Genomic DNA, 22,982 nt, shown 5'->3' with positions numbered 1-22,982 from the left:
GTTCTTCCATTTTATGATTTTGAGGTCCTCTGCAACGAGGAATAAAATGGTAGGAAATGGCATGTGCTATGTCCAATTGTTGGATTCACGTCGTATATATGTAGCCTTCATCTACATGTCTTTCGGTTACTTGGGTCGAATTTGTGACAATACGAAGTTGAGTTTTGTGGGGAGGAATGGCACTCGGTTCATCTTGGATGGCAAGGCATTTTAAATTAATGGGTGGAATTCGTCAGGGAGAACTGGGTAAAGTTCTTAAATTTTTTTTTCAAGGTTTTTTTTTTTTTTTTAAATCTTTATTTTCTATTTAAAAAATAATATTTTAAATGACAAGAAATCACTCAAAATCCATTCAAATCTTTAATCAAAATCCATAAGAATCCTTGAAAATCCATTTGAAAGTTGTAAGGATTCTACAATCCTTTGAAATCTATTACTTAAAAAAGTCTTTTAAAATCTTGTAAAATCCAAATTAACTACACCCTCCTAAATTCTAATGGCTTCAATGGCGTGAGAAAGAGAGAGGCAAGTCGTGAGGGATACGTGGGGCCAAATTTTTAGATTTTAGATTTTTTTAATGTTTTAATAGTTAATGTCTATGTGGCGCCATATTGACACATAACGTTCAGTCATTGTTTATGTAGACACCACATCATCGGTTAACAGAGGTTTTAACAACTAAACGGATGCATGAGACTGTTCCAAAATTAAGACTTGAGGTATGATTGGAGGATGAAAAAAACTTCAGGTATCAAATGTAGAAACCCATGAAACTTCAAGGTAGTAAATTGAGATTAACCCCAAAAGATATTAACAAGAGGCTTGGTGAGGATGCATCTCATAGAACTTTTTCATAGTCACATAAGCCTATTGATATCCACCTATTAGGAATACAATAGATTTCTCAATAACTCACAATTAACTGCAAAGTCCTCTACATTATTGTTTTGAATGTTTCATATAACTTACCGTTACAAAACTCTTAAACTTAATTAATACGGTTCTATCGAAATATTGATTATGTCTACTTAAATTCTTACATGTGCGCCTTTTCTTTTATAGCTCAAATCAACTTACTTTTGGGCTAAAGATGGGTCATAAGATAAAAGATATTAACAAGAGGCTTAATGAGGTTGCATCTCGTAGACCTAATGACTTAAGAGATAATCGTGAAGATACACGATTTACAATGAGAGAGAGGGTCGCTCACTCATTTGTCCCTAAGGAGAAAATTATTATAGGGAGAGATGAAGAAAAAAGGGCAATAATCCAACTTTTGTTGGATCCCATCTCAACTGAGAATGTGTCAACCATTACCATAGTTGGATTTGGAGGACTGGGGAAAACTGCACTTGCCCAACTCATATTCAACGATGATGTGATTCAAAATCATTTTGAGTTGAAAATATGGACATATGTCTCTAACATATTTGAGTTGGATATAGTTGTTAAGAAAATCCTTCAATCCGAACATAATGGGATAGAGCAGTTGCAAAATGAGCTTAGAAAAAAAGTAGATGGGAAGAAGTACCTACTTGTGTTGGATGATGTGTGGAATGATGATATGGAGAAATGGCTTAGATTGAAGTGCTTGTTAATGGGTGGGGGAAAAGGTAGTAGAATACTAATTACCACTCGTACTGAAACCGTTGCGATGATATCAGACACGGCTAAACCATACACCTTAATGGGTTTGAATGAAGAGAATAGTTGGTCTTTATTTAAGAAAATGGCTTTTAAAGATGGAAAAGAGCCAGGGAATTTGACAATTAAGGCAGTTGGGAAGGAGGTTGCAAGAAAATGTCTGGGAGTTCCACTCGCTATAAGAACGATAGGTGGGATGTTGCGCACCAAAGATCACGAAACAGATTGGTTGAATTTTAAAGAAAAGAAGCTTTCAACAATAAGCCAGAAAGAAAATGGAATTGTATCAACACTTAAACTAAGTTATGATATGCTTCCATCACATTTGAAGCATTGTTTTGCTTATTGTAGCATGGTCCCACCTGATTATGAGATCTATGTACAAAGATTGATTAAACTTAGATGAACAGAATGGAAAGAAACATATTATTGAACAACTTAAAAAAAACCTAATACAAAGCACGGTTTAAATAGTAAAACCTCAAGCAAACCCTAATAAACAAAATAACGAAAATACCCTAACAAAGAAAATACCCAAAACAATAACTTAAATAAAAACCTTAAATTCCAACACCCCCCGTCAAACTCATGGCGGTACATGTCATGAGTTTGCCAACAAGCAGATGCAGACTGGCTCCGTTAGGAAAATAGACAGACAGGCAGGCTCCGCAACGCGGACAAACAGGCAGGTTTCACAACGCGGACAAACAGACAGACAGATAGGTAGGCTTTGCTATGCAGACAGGAACAGAGACATGCATGCATCACCAACCAAAGTCGAAGTCGTCGACACGGTCAGTTGTACTTAGTTCCGGAGTCAACATGGCTAATACTTTTGGTGGATTTCTCAGCAGCTCCAGGCGGTTTCTTAAATTTCCACGGACAATCCACTTTCCAATGCCCTTTTTCCTTGCAGTAAGCACACGCATCCCCAGCAACAACAGTTCTAGTATGAGTTCTCGGTCTAATAGAAGCAACCAATGTCGAAGAGTTCTACATAGGCGAAGAGAGTCTATGCGACTGTGATTGCACACAGACTTCTTCTGCATGTAATTCACTAAGAACAGAATCAACAGATGGAAGTGGAGTCCGATGTAGGATAGAGCTACGGAGAGTCTCAAACTCATCTCGAAGAGGCATCAGAAACTGAACAAGACGTTGTTCTTCTCTATATTGACGATAGAGCTCCATAGTACCAAGTCCTTTAGGCTCAGTCAGTGCAAGTTGGTCCCAGAGACTGGTCATTTCATTATAAAAATTTTGAATACTCTTATCACCTTGCTGGATTGCACGAACCTCCATTTCTAATTGATATCTCTTAGCAAAATTGGCCTTGGTATACAATTTTTCTAAGTGATCCCAAACTTCCTTGGATGTAGAGAACTTAGCAAGTTGTATTCCAATAGCCAAATCAACAGAGTTATTAATCCAAGTAAAAATATTTGAATTATTCATCTCCCAAGCAGCAAGCAAGTCGTCATGTTTTTCATCTTTAGGGTTATTTGGAATGGAAACTTTTCCAGACACATAGCCCCACAATCCTTTTCCAATTAGAAAATTCTTCATCACATATGCCCAATACACATAATTATTTCCATTTAATTTCACACCAATAGCTTGCAGGGAATCATCTTTTGAAGATGCCATATTCACAAAGACAGTCGTAACAAAGAGATACCTGATGTTTTGGTTGTGCAGGCCGATACAAGTTCAAATCTGGTGGCAGTGGTTAATCAGGCAGTAGCAGCAACAAGTCTACAACTGGTTCAGACAAGCAGTTTCAGGAAGAACAGTGAAGGAACAAAGACGGCAAGGAACAACAAATGGGGCGTCAAGGTAGTCGATCAGCGATGGGCATCAAGGTAATGCGATCAGCAATCTGGGAACGGACAGTGGTGCAGTGCAGTGATGTTCCGATGGTGGTGGTGTGGGCGCGACCTGGGCTGGGCAGACGGGGATCACTGATCTGACTTTCTACAAACCGACAGGTACATGTTCAGGCTAAGCGCAGTGGTTCAGAGAGAGACAAGTCCAACGAACTGCTCTTGATACCAAGATGAACAGAATGGAAAGAAACATATTATTGAACAACTTAAAAAAAAACCTAATACAAAGCACGGTTTAAATAGTAAAACCTCAAGCAAACCCTAATAAACAAAATAACGAAAATACCCTAACAAAGAAAATACCCAAAACAATAACTTAAATAAAAACCTTAAATTCCAACAAACTTTGGATGGCGCAAGGGTTCATTAAGTCATCCGACGAAAACGAGTGCTTAGAGGATGTTGCGTATGAATATTATAGGGAGTTGTTGCGGAGATCGTTTTTTCAAGAAGAAGAAAAAGATGCGTTTGGTATAATACGAAGTTGTAAAATGCACGATCTCATTAATGAACTTGCAATCTTAGGGGGGTGTATTCAATTAGGATTCTTAGAGAGTTTCAGGGAATTTAAATCTATAGAATTTGAGAAAGTTTGAGAGAAAAAAAAAATGAATTCCTAGAGATTTTGAGTGAATTAATTATAACTTCCAGAGAATTCACATGAATTGTGAGAGAATTCTTTACATGAATTGTGAGAGAATTTTTTACATGGGGTTAGAGAATTGAAGAGAATTTGATCAACAATTTCCTTCTCTTTAGAAGCCAAATTTTCATCCTACTAATACCAAATTGCAATACCAAGTTTAGAGAATTGAAGAGAATTTGATCAACAATTTCCTTCTCTTTAGAAGCCAAATTTTCATCCTACTAATACCAAATTGCAATACCAAGTTCATATGCAATGTTTTCAACTAGCTATCAAAATGAAAGAGGAACCGATCGATTAGTGTCAAAATAAACTAGTTATCAAAGTTTTTTAAAAAAACCCAACAATTTTATATAAACATAACTACTCAAAGCAAAAAGATTTATCTAGCATTCAACCATGTTTGAATACTCTCCAGGTTATATTGCTGCTCTCCAGGTGTTTGCATACTCCAATCTGTAAAAACAATTAATTCTCTATTTCTCATCTTTGAATGCTATCATTCACAGCATCTGTCCACATATTTGTAGCTATGCCAGCTCTCCATGCATTAGCAATCTGTCGTTGTTGCTCTTGAGTTTGATTACCTAGTTCATCATCATTATCTTCATCTTCAGATTCATCATCTTCTGGTTCGATTGGAAATTCATCAGAACAACACTCCTTGCGAAGAAAGTTGTGCAACCCTGCACAAGCTAACACTAACTCTGCTTGTGTTTTAATTGGAAATGGAGGTGCAAACTTAAAAATTGTGAAACGAGATTTAAATACACCAAATATCCTCTCCACTACGTTTCTCAAGGAAGCATGTCGAAGATTAAACAATTCATTCGCATTTACGGGGTCACGACCGTTACCAACAAAATCTTGGAGATGATATCGAATACCTCGAAATAGAGCTAAAAAAGACTATAAAAGCATAACATGATAATAGAGATTACAAGTATAAATTACTATAAAAAGGATTGGGACAACATATTGACATATTATTAATAGGGATTATGCAACAAGTATAATGACTATAACAACAAACGAGCAGGTCGTTTTTTCCCTTTGTTTCTTCGCTTCAATTAGGGTTTTAAACCTGCTTGGTTTCTGTAGTTAGATTTTTGTTTTATTAACCCTAACATAGAAAGACTTGGCACTGGAAGACTTGGCACTGGACTAACTATATTATATAAATTTCCACTAATCTAGAAAGAACAACATAAAAATATTCAATTTTCCTTAGCATGACATGGATGATAAAATATTCAGGGTAAATTTTCCTCATGCCTAACCAAAAAATAACCAAAAATAAATAAAAAAATTGGAGACTGGACAAGTAAGCTTTGAATTTATATTTGTCTGTTGGTTCGGTTTCTGCATATCCCAGATTTGTAAGATATCTAAGGCATATGGGAATTTTCATTGGCCGTAGTTGTTTGGTAAAAGAAACAAATTCGCAGCCTTCACAACAAGGACAAAATGGAAGCAGACGAATAATGGGAAGAAGTTGCAGAGATTGTACATTCGCTCGAACGGAGACTAGAGAGGAGAGAGCAGCACACTCAAAATCTCTCAAAGTTTCTAGGGTTGAGGTGAGATTTGCCAAGCTCTTTGGTATTTATACATATCACCTTGAAATCCTCCAAAATCCACCAAATCACAAATCCGTTAAAATCCAATTCCTTTTTCAATACACCTAAACTTTTAGAGACTTTCAAAAAGTTATGATTGAATACACCTAAATTTATAGGGAATTGTAAGAAGTCTTTAAGAATCTCAATTGAATACACCAAGATTTTTATAAAATCTTTTAAATTCCTAATTGAATACCCCTGGAATTATTAATTCCCTGAAACTCTCTGAGAATCCTAATTGAATACACCCCCTTAGTGTCGGGATTCAGAAGCACCGTAGTTGATATGAACCAAAAGAATTTTCATGAAAAACTTCGTCACGTATCTTTCAATTTTGATATTGATTTGTTGAAATGGGAAGTACCCACTTCCTTGCTAAAAGCAAATAAGATACAAACTTTTCTTTTTCTTTGCCAAAAGTCTTACACAAATAGAGATGGGTCATTATGTGATTCATTTTGTGCTACAATTGTTTCAAATTTTAAGTCATTACGTATGTTGAGTCTCAATGATTTAAAAATTACAACATTACCTAATTGTCTTAGAAAAATGAAACATTTGAGATATCTTGATCTTAGTGGGAATCCCATGGAGAGGCTTCCAAATTGGATAGTTGAACTTTCGAATTTGGAAACACTAGATCTCTCATATTGTGTGAAACTTGTGGAATTGCCTAGAGACATTAAAAAAATGATCAACTTAAGGCATCTCATCTTGGAAGGCTGTTGGGGATTGAGTGGAATGCCACGTGGAATTGGTGAATTGAATGGTGTTCGTACATTGGATAGATTTGTTTTGAGCGAAAGCAATTGTTTGGGGAGGGGCGGTAGTGTTGGTCTTGCTGAGCTGGGGAGCCTTAAGGAATTAAGGGGAGACTTACAAATATGGAATTTGAGGCACGAGAAAGATGTGGTTTCAGAATCAAATGTTGGTACACCTCTCAAGGACAAACAGCATCTCCATTCGTTGCAATTGTGGTGGATACCTCGAGAAGATGTAAAGGGAGTTGATGAGGAGGATATTATAAAGTCAATGGAAGTATTGCAACCCCATTCTAATCTAAAGCAGTTGACCGTGGAGTATTATGGTGGTGTGAGGTTTGCGAGTTGGTTTTCTTCTCTCATTAATATTGTTCATCTCAGATTGTATGACTGTGAGAGATTCCAACATCTTCCACCCTTAGATCATTTGCCTTCCCTTAAGTTTCTTAAGCTTTGGTGTCTGGAGAAGTTGGAGTACATATCAGAGAAAGAGAGCAGTAATAGTATGAGTGATGAGATGATGTGGATCTCATTCTTTCCCTCCCTGGAGTACCTCAGCATAGAAGCTTGCCCTGTTCTGAAGGGATGGTGTAGGGCTCACACTCATAACAGTGCTTCTTCTTCTTCTTCATCAACGGAAAATCTGTCGTTGCCTTCTTTCCCCTCTCTTTCTACATTGGAGATCGAGGATTGTCCTAATCTAAGTTCCATGCCTCTGTATCCAAATGTGGAGAGAATAGTTCTTGCGAAGACCAGCTGGAAGGTTGTTGAATCCTTGTTTGTTAGAGGAGCATCTGATATTACACATGATGTTGGTGTTGATGTTTCTGCCTCTTCTTCTTCCCCTCATCTCTCCAAATTAACACAATTGTCAAAGGCGTTAGTACATGATGGAATGTTTTACAGACCTTCCTGTAAGCATCTTGACTAGGTGTAAATTTCTTGTATTTGAGTATGTAAGCTGAGTATGGAGTATGAATTCATGAGAACAGAATGATAGATAAGATATGCATAGGCCTTTTTTAAAGATTTCATCAACCCTTTTAATTTCTAAGGGGCATGTGAGTGAGGCAATGAATGGCGCTATGGAATTACACTCTTCGGCTAACAATTACTCTGGTTTTTGCTTTTTTATAAACATCACATTCTGTTTCCATTGCATCATTGTTTGGCTCTCTAATAAATCAAAATTTCCGGTGTGTTATAGCTTATGGAATATTGTTTATTTTTTTCCTTGTATTGATGCTGCTTCAGGGAATATGGTTGTGTGAGCATCGTGACTATTCTACAGCACGGAAAGTTGTGGTTACCCTGAATGGAATATGAGATTCTAAGATTTGGATATTTTTCATCCAAGTCTGTAGATAAGTCGTACGTAGACATCTGGTTTGTTCATGGGAACCTCCTGGAGAGATGTTAACGTCCTAACTGTTTTCTGCATCTTTCTGGCTGAATGAACATCTGGTACCTTGTTACTTTTAAAGGATTTACTACTTTTGTGCTGCCGACTTGTAGAAAATGTAAGAGCTATGGTATGGAATTCGTGTTTATCAGCTGTATTCTTAGCTATTGTGAGGTAGCAAGAAGTTACATGTTCGGATGTGGGAGGTAAAATCCGATGAAATTGAAGATTTACCAAGCTCGATTATTGTAGTGACCCTTGACTATATCACGCAGGAGCTCTATCATCAGGTTTCATAAAAACTAGAAAATTTAAAGTACTTGTTAACCAAGTGACTTATTACTAAAATATTTCAGTTATATGTAATGAATAAAAATGTAAAAAGAGTGATAAAGATCAATTAGTATGCAAGCATTGGCAGGAGCATTATTCGGTGAACTTGTCCTTTTCTCGACAGTTTTGTTCTGAATGTGGAATGTAAAACCCAAACAAATTAGTAACAAAACAAGTAACAAGATTGCACAAACTAGTTGCAAACCCAGGACGCGAAACCGGACGCCAAACCAAACCCTTACTAGTCATACAAACTCGAGTCTATTACCATCGTAATAAAACATTCATTTTGTGATCGGGTGTATTCAATTAAAAAAAAGTAAAACAAGACCGACACCTGGTTCCTTGTAACTCGTCGTTTCTTGCGATCCCGACGTCCAAATTCTTCAAACGAACTACCCCGAGTCTCCCTGGGACCTCCTAAAGCTTCCTACAAACTTGAAATCCCCTAAAAATTGAAGAATAAAAATTGCATGAATAGCGCATGGAAATCGGGTTTCGATTTCGACGTGAAAACGATGGAATTCTTACCTGAAATGCGTACCACTAGACTCGTATGGTCTTCACGAACACGAAGGTATCATTTTCCACCTCGAAGGACAAACCGAAAGCTTTCCCATAACTGTAGGATTACATCAAGGCTCATCCTTAAGTCCTTACCTTTTTGCGTTGGTAATGGATGAGTTAACAGGACATATTCAAGATGATATTCCTTGGTGTATGCTTTTCGCAGACGATATAGTGTTGATAGATGAAACTCAGGAAGGGGTAAATGCAAAGCTTAACCTTTGGAGAGAAGTGTTGGAATCTAAAGGTCTTCGCCTAAGCCGATCAAAGACAGAATATAAGGGAACACTACCCCAACCTACATGCTCCACTCAGAAAGCTTCAACATACAAGCTTCAACAAAAGAAAATTCAAAGAACTTAGAGAAGAAGGCTTTGGTGTATCTAACACAATACGTTGAAATGAAGGAAAGCTTATTTATTGATATTCCCGATAAGCTACAAATATGCACATATACATGAGTCAAAATAAACACACAAGAGGGAGCCTTCACAAAGGTTGCTTAGGAGAAGTCTCAGCAGTCGGTAGAGCCCCAGAAAGAGAAGGCACCGGAGGGGGATCATTTGGAGCCTCAGTACTGGACAGAACCCTAGAAGGAGGAGGCATCAGAGGTTGATCATTTGGAGCTTCATTACGCGGTACAGCCCCAGAAGACGAAGGCAATAAATGCCTTTGGAACAAACCCACAAATCTATGATGATCAAGTAAAACCTGACCATCAGTTTCCTTCATCTGGTCAAGCTTCCTCTTCATGTTTGTAGCATAGTCATGTGCGAGCCGGTGCAACTGTTTATTCTCATGCTTGAGCCCTCTAATCTCCTGTTTGAGACTCATCACTTCAGCCGCCAATGATTCAACTTGGCGGGTTCGAGCAAATAGGCGTTGGGCCATATTAGACACAGAACCTGCACACTGAACACTGAGAGCCAGCGAATCCTTAACAGCTAACTCATCAGACCGTTTGGAAAGTAGTCTGTTATCTTTGGGAGTGAGAAGGTTCCTGGCCACCACCGCGGCGGTCATATCATTCTTCATCACGGAATCCCCAACGGTAAGAGAACCAGTAGGGGAGACGAAGGATGGGCGCCATATGTTGTCTGGAGAAGGCGGGGCTGCCTCTTCAACAAGGTTCAAGTCAAAACGACGGTCGGAGGGGCCAGACATTTTCAAAGGTGTTGAAGAGAGAAGAGGTCGGACAAATCAAGATCTTAGAAGTGCAAGAATGAAGCTTCTACTGGTGGAGATTCAAGTGTGCTTTGGAACTTAATGCTAGCCCCTATAAAAATCTGCACTCGACGGAGCTTCAGAAATCGAAGAGGCGCCTGCTCAGAAATCGAAGAGGCGTTTGCTTTCTCAAAAGCTGGGCTGCTTAGAGATCACGAGGGTTGATCTCAGAAATCGAAGAGGCGTTTGCTTTCTCAAAAGTTGGGCTGCTCAAAGACCTCGAAGGCTGATCTCAGAAATCGAAGAGGCGCTCGCTTTCTCAAAAGCTGGGCTCCCCAGAGACCACGAGGGCCGATCTCAGAAATCGAAGAGGCGCCTACTTTTCCAGCCTTGTCAGCACCTGTCACACGCACACTCAGCTTTGCGGAAATTATGGGCATTCTGTAGAAGACTTCTGGGGAAGTAGAAAACACATGAATCTTACTGTTCAATCACCCACTTCCCACACGCAACAATAGCTCATGGGTACCACAGATAACTTTGCCAAAGTTCTCTGCCAAAGTTGAGCACGTGAAGCTTGCAGCTCCCACTACATCGCTCTGACCAAGAAGGGTAAAAGAATAGCAAAGAAACAACACTAACAAAGTTTAGACCCATAAATTTTGAAGGTCTAGCTACCATATTATTACCCACAAGGGTAAAGGAACAGTACCACTGCTGGATAATTGGAAAGTCCCTGTGTGTCAACCTCTGTGCTTCGTGGCAAGGTAGACCAGCAAACATGCTCAACCTTTACTCACATTCGAGAAAACACTCCCAATAAGATTGCTTGCTCCAAAATCGAAGAGGCACCGTCCTCCGAATCTCGAGAGCCAGACTCCCAACATGACTACTTTCTTAAAAATCGAAGAGAGGGTAAAGGAACAGTACCATTGCTAGATAATTGGAAAGTCCCTGTGTGTCAACCTTTGTGCTTCGTGGCAAGGTAGACTAGCAAACATGCCCAACCTTTACTCACATTCGAGAAAACACTCCCAACAAGATTGCTTGCTCCAAAATCGAAAAGGCACCGCCCTCCGAATCTCGAGAGCCAGACTCCAAACATGATTACTTTCTCAAAAATCGAAGAGACACTGCTCCCCGAATCTTCGAGAGCCAGACCCCCAGCATGATTGCTTTCTCAAAAATCGATGAGGCATCGTTCTCTGAATCAATCGAAGAGGCGCTCGCTTTCTCAAAAGCTGGGCTGCTCAGAGACCACGAGGGCCGATCTCAGAAATCGAAGAGGCACCTACTTTTCTAGCCTTGTCAGCACCTGTCACACGCACACTCAGCTTTGCAGAAATTATGGGCATTCTATCGAAGACTTCTGGTGAAGTAGAAAGCACATGAATCTTACTGTTCAATCACCCACTTCCCACACGCAACAATAGCTCATGGGTACCACAGATAACTTTGCCAAAGTTCTCTGCCAAAGTTGAGCACGTGAAGCTTGCAGCTCCCACTACATCGCTCTGACCAAGAAAGGTAAAAGAATAGCAAAGAAACAGCACTAACAAAGTTTAGACACATAAATTTTGAAGGTCTAGCTACCATATTATTACCCACAAGGGTAAAGGAACAGTACCACTGCTGGATAATTGGAAAGTCCCTGTTTGTCAACCTCTGTGTTTCGTGGCAAGGTAGACTAGCAAACATGCCTAACCTTTACTCACATTCGAGAAAACACTCCCAACAAGATTGCTTGCTCCAAAATCGAAGAGACACCGTCCTCCGAATCTCGAGAGCCAGACTCCCAACATGATTACTTTCTCAAAATCGAAGAGAGGGTAAAGGAACAGTACCATTGTTGGATAATTGGAAAGTCCATGTGTGTCAACCTTTGTGCTTCGTGGCAAGGTAGACTAGCAAACATGCCCAACCTTTACTCACATTCGAGACAACACTCCCAACAAGATTGCTTGCTCCAAAATCGAAGAGGCACCGCCCTCCGAATCTCGAGAGCCAGACTCCCAACATGATTACTTTCTCAAAAATCGAAGAGACACTGCTCTCCGAATCTCGAGAGCCAGACCCCCAGCATGATTGCTTTCTCAAAAATCGAAGAGGCATCGTTCTCCGAATCTCGAGAGCCAGATACCACAGACCACTTTTTCAAAGTGCTCTGACAGAGTTAAAACATGTGAAACTGGCAGCTCCCACTACCGTGCTATGACCAAGCAGGGTAAAGGAATAGCATTACTACTTGTTAGGGAGACTCCTATATATGTTGACCTCCATCCCCAACAGACAGGCAGACCTGCAAAAATGCTCAACCCTTCATCATATCTAAGAGGGCACTCCCAACGAAGCCTTTCGAAATATTCAGCTTTCTTTCCCCCCGATAATACCTCTGCAAACAAGCTATACTAGAGCAAGAATATCTCATATCATCAGGGTTAAAAGCAAGAGTATCCCATATCATGCTTTTTCCCTGTCATTTTCTTTGGCCTTGTTTTTACCTGCAAGACAAGGAGAAAGAGAGCAATCAGTCAGCACTTGGAATCAAGCTTCCAGCCAGGAACTGACTGCCTGGAACCCCTTACCTGATTACTTACCTGGCATTGCTCTCGAGTACTCATCTTCAACATCTTATGTTTCCAGGGAAGATTCCGCATCTGCTTGAGGAACAGATAGGGCAAGTGCGAAGGATACAAGGAAGCATGTGGAGACAAGCGTAATAGCACACGTGCCGATACATCCATTACTCTGTCAAAAGCAAAAGTATCCCATATCAGCAGGGTGGAACGTACTCTAGATTTGATGGACTTGTTTTGACCCTCAAATTCTTCAGTCGGCCTTATACTCTGGAGGAAACCAGAAAACCCTCCAGCTCAGTTCAAGAATAAGCATGTGGAAAGTTACTTCTTCAAAAGCAAAAGTATCTCATATCATCTCTTCTCATTTTTCTTCTCTTTATCCTTCATGCTGCTGCAAGATGGGGAGAAGGTGAACAATCAGTCGGAGCTCTGATTGCTTACCTTGTCTGTCACCTCTTTCAGCAGACCCCCTAGCTCGGCGACTTGGGGGACTCCTACTACATGGTTTGTATCGCGCTTGACCAAGCTTGAAACTACAAGTAAGCTTCAAGTGAAATTGATACATTACCTTGTGCATCTCCACCAGTTAAAGATACCACCCCTGGATGGAGGAAGAGTACTTCCAGAGAAGATGCCACATCTACCTATGAGACAGATAAGGCAAGTCAAGACGACACCACACTCCGATACTTAGAAGTTTCGTGATTACGAGATCATTCTCCCACAATATTTCCTAATGTCATTTGTACTAAATCATTCACTTGTACTCACTAAAGGAGAACTTGAACCTATGTACTTGTGTAAACCCTTCACAATTAATGAGAACTCTTCTATTCCGTGGACGTAGCCAATCTGGGTGAACCACGTACATCTTGTGTTTGCTTTCCTATCTCTATCCATTTATATACTTATCCACACTAATGACCGGAGCAATCTAGCGAAGATCACAAAAAGCGACCGTTTTCGCTACCTAGGATCTATCTTGCAAGAGAACGGAGAATTAGATGGAGATCTCAACCATAGAATACGAGCTGGATGTATGAAGTGTAAGAATGCATCCGGCGTGTTGTGTGACCGTCGTAGGCCACTGAAGCTCAAGGGAAAATTTTATAGGATGGCAATAAGGCCAGCGATGTTGTATGGCACATAATGTTGGGCGGTGAAGCATCAACACGTACACAAAATGGGTGTAGCGGAGATGAGGATGCTTCGTGGGATGTGTGGGCACACGAGAAAGAATAAGATTGGGAATGAGGATATCCGAGGTAAAGTAGGAGTAGCCGAAATTGTAGGAAAGATGAGAGAAAATCGGCTCCGGTGATTTGGACATGTGCAAAGAAGGCCGAATGACGCTCCGGTTCGAAGATGTGACTACGGGACAGAGGTTTAGGGCCGAAGGGGTAGAGGAAGATCTAGGAAAACTTTGGAAGAGACTCTAAGAAAAGACTTAGAGTACTTGGATCTAACGGAGGACATGATACAAAACCGAGCGCAATGGCGTTCTAGGATTCATATAGCCGACCCCACTTAGTGGGAAAAGGCTTTGTTGTTGTTGTTGTTGTTGTTGTTTTTTTTTTTTTTCAACGCTCATTTTTTGAAACTAGAAATTGAAGGAGATCTAATTTTCTCAGCTGAAAGAAAAGATGAAAGAAGGCACCAGAAACGTGCTAGGCCTGGGTGTATAAATTCGTACTGAAGATACAAATAAAATTGGACTGGTTGCTAGAGGTTTAGGATTATCTCTCCTTCTCTTTTCATTTCTTCTATCTCTTTCTTTCACATTTTCTATTTTTTTATATAAAATATTGATGTGATTTAATCGTAACTGTTCAAATAAAAAAAATAAGAAAAAGAAAATCTTGGGGTAGAAAGGTCCAGCGGTGGGTGTACAAATGATGGAGGGTTATAATAGTGTGTGGGCCCAGGGAGCGGTGGAAGAGGAGAAATTTTTAGGTGTTTCCGTCACCGCACATCACCATTACATTTAGTGTACCCATCCAATCAGGGATGCAATGTTTCCTATTAAAATATTTGTTTAATTGATTTTCTTAAAAAATAAATCAAAAAGATTCTTTAATGGGAAACGTGACATCCCCTAATTGGATGGGTACACCAAGTGTCCCGGGTGATGTGGGGTAACGGGAACACCTAAAAATTTCTCGTGGAAGAGAGAACATGCGTTGGAAATCAAATGAAAAACGACACAACACAAATGAGAAATTTTTAGTTGTGATGAGAACACAAATGATAAATCATGTGTTTTTATATAAGTGGGGAAAAATTTTAAATTATTAACCTTTAACACACATATTTCACTATTTATATATAAACACGTGATGTACCAACTTACATGACGGTTACACTGAAAAATCTCTCCAACACCAGCTTTAGTAGATACTTTACTAGCTACTTAGGGCACAAAAGTAGAGGAAAAGAGAACGACAGGAACCAACGGCTGTAATTTGTGAAGGACCCAGCTGGCATTAAAAACCAACTTTCAATTATTAAGGCCAGTTGTAACATATTGACCATTCTTAGGTCTTTGTTTTTATTTTATACATTGAATGATGTGGGAGTGGCTGGATGAGAGATGGGCATGTAAAGGCTAGCAGGAGGAGCCATCTTTCATTACACAAAATCAATTTCTTAGTTACAACTTTTTATTTTAATTCACTTCACTTGGGTTTTTGCTTGTTCTGAATACAAGAAATGGCAGAAGGAGTTCTCTTTAATATTGTGGAACGGATCATTGTAAGGCTTGGCAACCATGCTTTCCAAAAGATTGGATCGATTTGGGGTGTCCAAGATGAGCTCAATAAGCTTAAGGAGACCGTTGTCAGATTCCAAGCTGTTCTTCTAGACGCTGAGCAAAAGCAAGCCAACAACAGTGAAGTCAAACTATGGCTCGAAAGCGTAGAAGACGCAGTTTATGAAGCCGATGATGTGATGGATGAGTTTAATACTGAAGTTCAGCGAAGACTAGTTATACATGGCAATACTAAGCTGTCAAAGAAGGTATGCCTCTTTTTCTTTAGCTCAAATCAACTTGCTTTCTGACGAAAGATGAATCATTAGATAAAATATATTAACAAGAGGATTTGAGAGGTTGCACCTAGGGGTGGTTCGGGTCGGATCCCGAACCGAAACTCCTTTCCCAAATCCCAAACCAAAACATTTCGGGATGGGATTTTATATCCCGAAACCGAACCGAAAACGTGCATTTCCCGAAATTCGGGATTCCCGAAAGTGTTTCGGGATTTTCGGGATACTTCGGGATTGGGCCTTGAAGCCCAAAATGTTGGGCTTTTGAAAGTCCATTATGATGTATCTAAGTGCAATAGGTGCGAAGATGGGCAAGTCAATGACCCTAGCTAAGTTAAATAGGTCCGAAGAAGACAGGGCTTCGTTATCAAGGACCATACACTCATCTGCATTCCCAGTACCTCCTCCTAGAGAATGGCAGACCTGAAACCCTGCAATTCCAAACAAAACCAACCTGAATTACATGAACCCATAAACCAAAATAAATGAAGTAACAAGTCACTGTGGAAACTTATCAAAAAGCTTGCGGGCAATTAAGAACAAAGCAAATGGAATAATAACATATCACTGAGGAAATTTATCAAACAACTCACAGGCAATCACAACACTCCATGGACAGAGAAAACCAAATGAACAAAACGATAAGAAAACACTGAGGAAATTTATCAAACACCTCGCAGGAAATCACAACACTCTATGGACACATAAAACCAAACAACCGAAACGATAACAATACACTCAGGAAATTTATCAAACACCTTGCAGGAAATCACAATTCTCTATAGACCTATAACAAAACACTATGAAACTTTATCAAACACCTTCCAAGCAATCACAATTCTCCATTGACACATTTAACAAAACAAAAGAAATAATAGCAGGACATCAGAAATATCATCGAACACCTTACAGGCAATCATAATTCCACACTAAAATAAAACAAAACTCAATAAACAAATCAAAGATCAGGAAATTAGACAAACACCTTACAGGCAATCACAAATAACCGGTGGGATTCAAACGAAGAAGAAGACGAAGACGAACCTGGACTTCAGCCGGGAGAGCAAGTGCGAGAGGATAACGTCTGGAGAGGACCACGACCGAGCGTGAGAGGACACTACGTCTGGAGAGGAAGGAGACAGCGAGAGGGTTCGCTCCGACTAACTGTGAGTCTGTGAGAGAGGGACTGAGCGAGAGCAGGAGTGAGTCTGAGAGAGAAAGAACACCCACCTAACAAATGACCTAACCTAACTCAATGGACGGTTGGATTTGATTTTAACAAATCCAACGGTTCAAGTAATTTCTAATTAAAAATTAAAAATAAATAAATAAATATATATAATAATCGGTTCGGTTTGGGATTACCAAAAGCTTTCAAAGCTGTGGTAGAATCCCAACCCGAAACTTTCGGGACGGGTTCGGTTTCGGGAAATTCCGTTCGGGATTTTTTCGGTCAAATTTCGGGACGGGATCGAGACGGTTTGGGATTTTCGGGAAAAAATTCCACCCCTAGTTGCACCTTGTAGAACATTTTTATAGTCACGTAAGCCTATTGATATTAACCTATTAGGAGCACAATAAGTCTCTCAACAACTCATAATTAACTGCAATAAGTCTTCTAAATTATTGTTTTCTACCGAAATAATGATTGTGTCTACTCAAATTCTTACAGGTGCGCCTTTTCTGTTCTAGCTCAAATCAACTTGTTTTTGGGTTAGAGATGAGTCATAAGATAAGAGATATTAACAAGAGGCTTAGTGAGGTTTCATCCCGTAGACCCAATGGCTTAAACGATAATCGTGAAGATACAAGATTTATATTGAGAGAGAGGGTCGGTCACTCGTTTGTCCCTAAGGAAAATATTATAGGGAGAGATGAAGATAAAAAGGCACTTATCCGACTTTTGTTGGATCCCATCTCAACTGAGAATGTGTCAACCATTTCCATAGTTGGATTTGGAGGATTGGGGAAAACTGCACTTGCCCAACTCATATTCAACGATGAGGTGATTCAAAATCATTTTGAGTTGAAAATTTGGACATGTGTCTCTAATGTATTTGAGTTGGATATAGTTGTTAAGAAAATCCTTCAATCCGAGCATAATGGGATAGAGCAGTTGCAAAATGATCTTAGAAATAAAGTAGACGGGAAGAAGTACCTACTTGTGTTGGATGATGTGTGGAATGAGGATCGAAAGAAGTGGCTTAGCTTGAAGAACTTGTTAATGGGTGGTGGAGAAGGTAGTAGAATACTAATAACCACTCGTAGTAAAACCGTTACAACGATATCAGACACAGCTAAATCATACACCTTAAAGGGGTTGAATGAAGAGCAAAGTTGGTCTTTATTTAAGAAAATGGCTTATAAAGATGGAAAGGAGCCAGAGAATTCAAGAATTAAGGAAGTTGGGATAGAGGTTGCAAGAAAATGTCAGGGAGTTCCACTCGCTATAAGGACGATAGGTGGGATGTTGTTCACCAATGATGACGAAACAGATTGGTTGAATTTCAAAGAAAAGAAACTTTCAAAAATAAATCAAGAAGAAGATGATATTTTACCAACACTTAAATTGAGTTACGATGTGCTCCCATCACATTTGAAGCATTGTTTTGCTTATTGTAGCTTGTTCCCACCTGATTATGAGATATCTGTACAGAGATTGATTAGACTTTGGGTGGCGCAAGGGTTCATTAAGTCATCCGATGAAAACGAGGGTTTGGAGGATGTTGCATATAAATATTACAGGGAATTGTTGTGCAGATCGTTTTTTCAAGAAGAAAAAATAGATGAGTTTGGTATAATAGAAAGTTGTAAAATGCACGATCTCATGAATGAACTCGCAATCTTAGTGTCGGGGGCCGGAAGTGCCGTAGTTGATTTGAACCAAAAGAATTTTCATGAATCTATCAATTTTCAAGTTGATCCTTCGAAATGGGAAGTGCCAACTTCCTTGCTAAATGCTAAAAAGATACGAACTCTTCTTTTTCCTTGTCACAAAAGTTATTGGACAGATACAGGTAAGTCATTATATGATTCATTTTGTGCTACATTTGTTCCAAATTTTAAGTCATTACGGATGTTGAGTCTATATGGAATTACAACATTACCCAAGTGTCTTAAACAACTGAAGCATTTGAGATATCTTGAACTTATTGGTAATGATCACATGGAGAGACTTCCAGATTGGATAGTTGAACTGTTGAATTTGGAAACACTAGATCTCAGAGACTGTGAGGAACTTGTGGAATTGCCTAGAGACATTAAAAAAATGATCAACTTAAGGCATCTCATTTTGGAAGGCTGTTGGGGATTGACTAGAATGCCACGTGGAATTGGTGAATTGAAAGGTGTTCGTACATTGAATAGATTTGTTTTGAGTGAAAGCAATTGTTTGGGGAGGGGCGGTAGTGCTGGTCTTGCTGAGCTGGGGACCCTTAACGAATTAAGGGGAAAGTTACTCATAAAGAATTTGAGGCATGTGGTGTCAGAATCAAATGTTGGTACACCTCTCAAGGACAAACAGCATCTCCATTTGTTGGATTTAAGGTGGAAATATGAAGATGTAAAGGGAGTTGATGAGGAGGATATTATAAAGTCAATGGAAGTATTGCAACCCCATTCTAATCTAAAGCAGTTGTCTGTAGAGTATTATGGTGGTGTGAGGTTTGCGAGTTGGTTTTCTTCTCTCATTAATATTGTTAATCTCGAATTGTATGAATGTGAGAGATGCCAACATCTTCCACCCTTGCATCATTTGCCTTCCCTTAAGTCTCTTCATCTTGTGGGGTTGGAGAAGTTGGAGTACATATTACTATCAGAGAAAGAGAGCAGTAATAGTATGAGTGATGAGATGATGAGGATCTCATTCTTTCCCTCCCTGGAGTACCTCATCATAGAAGGTTGCCCTGTTCTGAAGGGATGGTGGAGGGCGCACACTCATAACAGTGCTTCTTCTTCATCAACGGAAAACCTGTCGTTGCCTTCTTTTCCCTCTCTTTCTGCATTGACCATCTGGAATTGTCCTAATCTAACTTCCATGCCTCTGTATCCAAATGTGGTTAAAATAGCACTCACTGGGAGCAGCTGGAAGGTTGTTGATTCCTTGTTTGTTAGAGGAGCATCTGATATTACACATGATGTTGGTGTTGATGTTTCTGCCTCTTCTTCTTCCCCTCCTCTCTCCAAATTAACATATATGTGGCTCCAAGAAATTGAGGATTTGGAATTTATACCGTCGGAAGGGATGGGCAATCAGACGTCACTTCAGGAGCTTGTAATTGACCATTGCCCAAATTTGGCAGCACTACCAGAAGGGATCGCCAACCTCACATCACTCCAATCGCTTAGGATTGAAGATTGCCCAAATTTGGCAGCACTACCAGAAGGGATCGCCAACCTCACATCACTCCAATCACTTTCCATTGGAAATTTCCCAAATTTGGCAGCACTACCAGAATGGATCGCCAACCTCACATCACTCCAATCGCTTTCCATTGGAAATTTTCCAAATTTGGCTGCACTACCGGAAGGGATCGCCAACCTCACATCACTCCAATCGCTTTCCATTGGAAATTTCCCAAATTTGGCTGCACTACCGGAAGGGATCGCCAACCTCACATTACTCCAATCGCTTTCCATTGGAAATTTCCCAAATTTGGCTGCACTACCGGAATGGATCGCCAACCTCACATCACTACAATCGCTTTCCATTGATAATTTCCCAAATTTGGCAGCACTACCGGAAGAAATAAGCAATCTCACGTCACTTCGGCGTCTTCACATTACTCATTGCTCTAATTTGGCATCACTGCCAGAAGGGATTTGTGGACTCCCCTGTTTAAATGGATTGTACATTGTTGATTGCCCCATGTTACTCCAAAGATACAAGAAAGAAACAGGTGAGGACTGGCGCAAGATTGCTCACATCCCATACGTTGATATTTATTAAGGTGCGTTTTCTAACTGTGAAATATTGAAATTTTCGTTTCTTAATTCTATTCTTGTTCATTATTACCAACATTTTATATTTGTTTTCAGATAATATGCCATGTGGATCAATGATTACGTCCGCACTTCTGCTTTCTCATTGAGCAACACTTGTTCCACGGCGAAGAGGTATGCATTTCTTATCCACTAACTTCATTTTTTTTTTCAATTTTGACCCCCCAAAAAAATTGAAATCATTATTTTGATCCAATAATATGTTCTTCATCGGCATCTTTGATCTATTTTCTGTTTCATCGCATCTAAACTAATAATTTTGATCAAAAAAAAAAAGAATCTAAATTAATCAACTTATGTGGATGATTTGATGAATTTGGTTCTTCTGTTTTTCGTGACGTAAATAGGGTGTTCATCTAGCGCTTTTTGTGATATAGTGTTGTGAAGATTGTGACGGAGCAAATACTGTCATGGCCAATGGCAGGTAAATGGACCTTAGAACAGTCTTCAACAGTTCTCTTTATTTTTACATTTTTTTTGTTTCACTGTTTTCTAAATACCCATCTAACTTTCTCTAATTATCTTTTTCAGGTGCTAAACTTGATAATTGTGGATAATGGCCCGAATACAACGGATTTGGGTATGAAAATTTGAATATATATTGGATATGGAAGAAATCGTGAATATTATTCGGTTATGACTTTAAATATGGTTATAGGGATTCCGGTTTTGTATCCGTTCCCGAATCCAACCTGAGTAATATATATATATATATATATATATGTGTATATATTCATTATTCGCCGAATCCATTACCTTGAGAATACAAAAGTTGCATTGTGTGAGTTGCATTTTGTGGGAATGTTCAAAAGTTTTGAATCAAAATCAATGAGAATTCAATGGTACCAAACCAACATCATCAATATTTTATATTCAATATTTTAGTTTTTATACTCCACAAGATCCGTTCATTGAATCATTTCAAAATTTGAATGTATAGCTCATATTTGGTGCTCCCTGATCTGAAGTTTTCAGGCTCTGTTGAAATTTCCTTTCTTGAAACTAACTATTGGGTAAAGTGATGAACATCCATGGGATACATTTTAAATTAGGCTCTAATGTGCTTCAAACTCAATTGAACTTGGTTACTGGCTTTTCTTGATCTTAACCAGGTGATGCATGGTTCTTAAATTCTCCAGAATAATCGCTGGATTCGTCCTTGCAGATGAAGGTTTCAATGTATGGGTAGGGAATGTGCATGGAACACGTTGGAGTCATGAACACCCATCTTCATCAGAAGAGAATAATGTTTATGCTTTATTGTAGGATTTTTAGGATTGGAGTTGGAAGGAATTGGCTCATTTGATCTATTAGAAATGGTGCGCTGCACATATTTGACAACAAGCTCCAAAGTCTTTGTTGCTGGACGTTCACAGGTCTTACACCTCTTCATCTACTTCACATCTCCTTCCCTTGCTGCTACTTTTGGTGTTTACTCAATTTATTCATGTTATTAGTGAACAATCATGTCTTTAACTGCTCTCACCCAGCAGGACATAGCAGAACTAGTTGAAGTTGCCGCTCTTTTCTGTCCAATATCAGAACTAGTTGGAGCATCACTTCTAAATTTGCACCTAAAATAGTCAACATATATGTTGATCAGGTATTTCTTATCTTCTTCAAAGTATAGCGCATAAATAGCTTCTGTAATAAAATTGATGCATATATTCCATCTTTTCGGATAATTCTTTTTACTCAATGTTTGTGATTTTATTAGTAGTAATCTAGTTATCTTCTGTACATTATATGCAGTGAATGGGGCTTCAACCTTTTGGATTCAATATGTGATGGCCATGTTGACTGCTTGGTGTGGTTGTATATGATTTTGCTTTTGATTGTCGGGGTTTAGGTATCATGTCCCCCCCCTGTTGTATGTTTTTCCTTCAAGTAATATAATATGGGCGTGAGGGCCTAGCCCCCCAGCTTTGACTGGGTTCCAGCCCTCGTTAAATTTTTCTTTTTAATATATGTTGATGTATTGGAAAAAGGCACATTTTGAGTGTTTGTCCCGAGCACCAGAAAACTCAGGACCAGCCCTGGGCGGGGAAGCAATCCACCCACGCAACCTTTTTGTTTTGCAGAGTATAGCTTTAGCAATTTCAGTCAATAAGTGTAAAATGTTGTTAAGAGAGAACCCCACGAAGTGTAAAAGTGTGCAAGGTGCATGACCTTGTACGCTAACTTGCTCATTCAATTTTGAAAGCTGAGAAATTGTGTTAAAAACAACAATGAGGCAGAAACAATTAAACAATATGCTTCTACCATGGCCACTCCTTTTCTATTGAATCAACTGAAGGGTTCAAATTACCAAAGGGTCTTAGATATTAAAGATCTC

General features: G+C 39.3%; 1 protein-coding gene and 1 long non-coding RNA gene across 30 annotated transcripts; one reads left to right on the top strand and one right to left on the bottom strand.

Moving 5' to 3' along the window:
* The first annotated feature begins 1,029 nt into the window (after window positions 1-1,029).
* On the top strand, window positions 1,030-22,598 carry LOC126628374 (putative disease resistance protein RGA1). 29 transcript variants are annotated; one of them, XM_050298043.1, is made up of 10 exons: window positions 15,168-15,619; window positions 17,319-19,970; window positions 20,187-20,258; window positions 20,331-20,595; window positions 20,684-20,761; window positions 20,995-21,071; window positions 21,179-21,227; window positions 21,760-22,023; window positions 22,105-22,250; window positions 22,400-22,598. In XM_050298043.1, exons 1-4 carry the CDS (start codon window positions 15,314-15,316, stop codon window positions 20,592-20,594), a joined length of 3,294 nt encoding a protein of 1,097 aa, XP_050154000.1. In that variant the 5' UTR covers window positions 15,168-15,313; the 3' UTR covers window position 20,595; window positions 20,684-20,761; window positions 20,995-21,071; window positions 21,179-21,227; window positions 21,760-22,023; window positions 22,105-22,250; window positions 22,400-22,598. The 29 variants fall into 29 exon arrangements, with proteins under 29 accessions (XP_050154003.1, XP_050154001.1, XP_050154002.1 ...); XM_050298041.1 differs by having other exon boundaries at window positions 17,319-20,042; XM_050298036.1 differs by having other exon boundaries at window positions 15,169-15,619; window positions 17,319-20,114.
* Window positions 6,905-8,890, bottom strand: LOC126628398 (uncharacterized). Its single transcript, XR_007625409.1, has 2 exons — window positions 8,826-8,890; window positions 6,905-8,742 (listed from the first exon to the last, which is right to left on the bottom strand). It is a non-coding gene; the product is annotated as an uncharacterized LOC126628398 (long non-coding RNA).
* Window positions 22,599-22,982: the final 384 nt, after the last annotated feature.

The sequence above is a fragment of the Malus sylvestris genome, chromosome 7 (genome assembly GCF_916048215.2).
Source record: "Malus sylvestris chromosome 7, drMalSylv7.2, whole genome shotgun sequence".
Lineage (NCBI taxonomy): Eukaryota > Viridiplantae > Streptophyta > Magnoliopsida > Rosales > Rosaceae > Malus > Malus sylvestris.
This window is presented reverse-complemented; position numbering and strand designations above follow the sequence as displayed.

Excerpts from the sequence above, each read along its gene's own strand:
- LOC126628374 (XM_050298032.1), top strand. The coding sequence starts at position 15,314 with ATGGCAGAAGGAGTTCTCTTTAATATTGTGGAACGGATCATTGTAAGG. Across the intron at positions 15,620-17,318 it reads ATACTAAGCTGTCAAAGAAG|GTGCGCCTTTTCTGTTCTAG; the intron begins GTATGCCTCTTT and ends AAATTCTTACAG.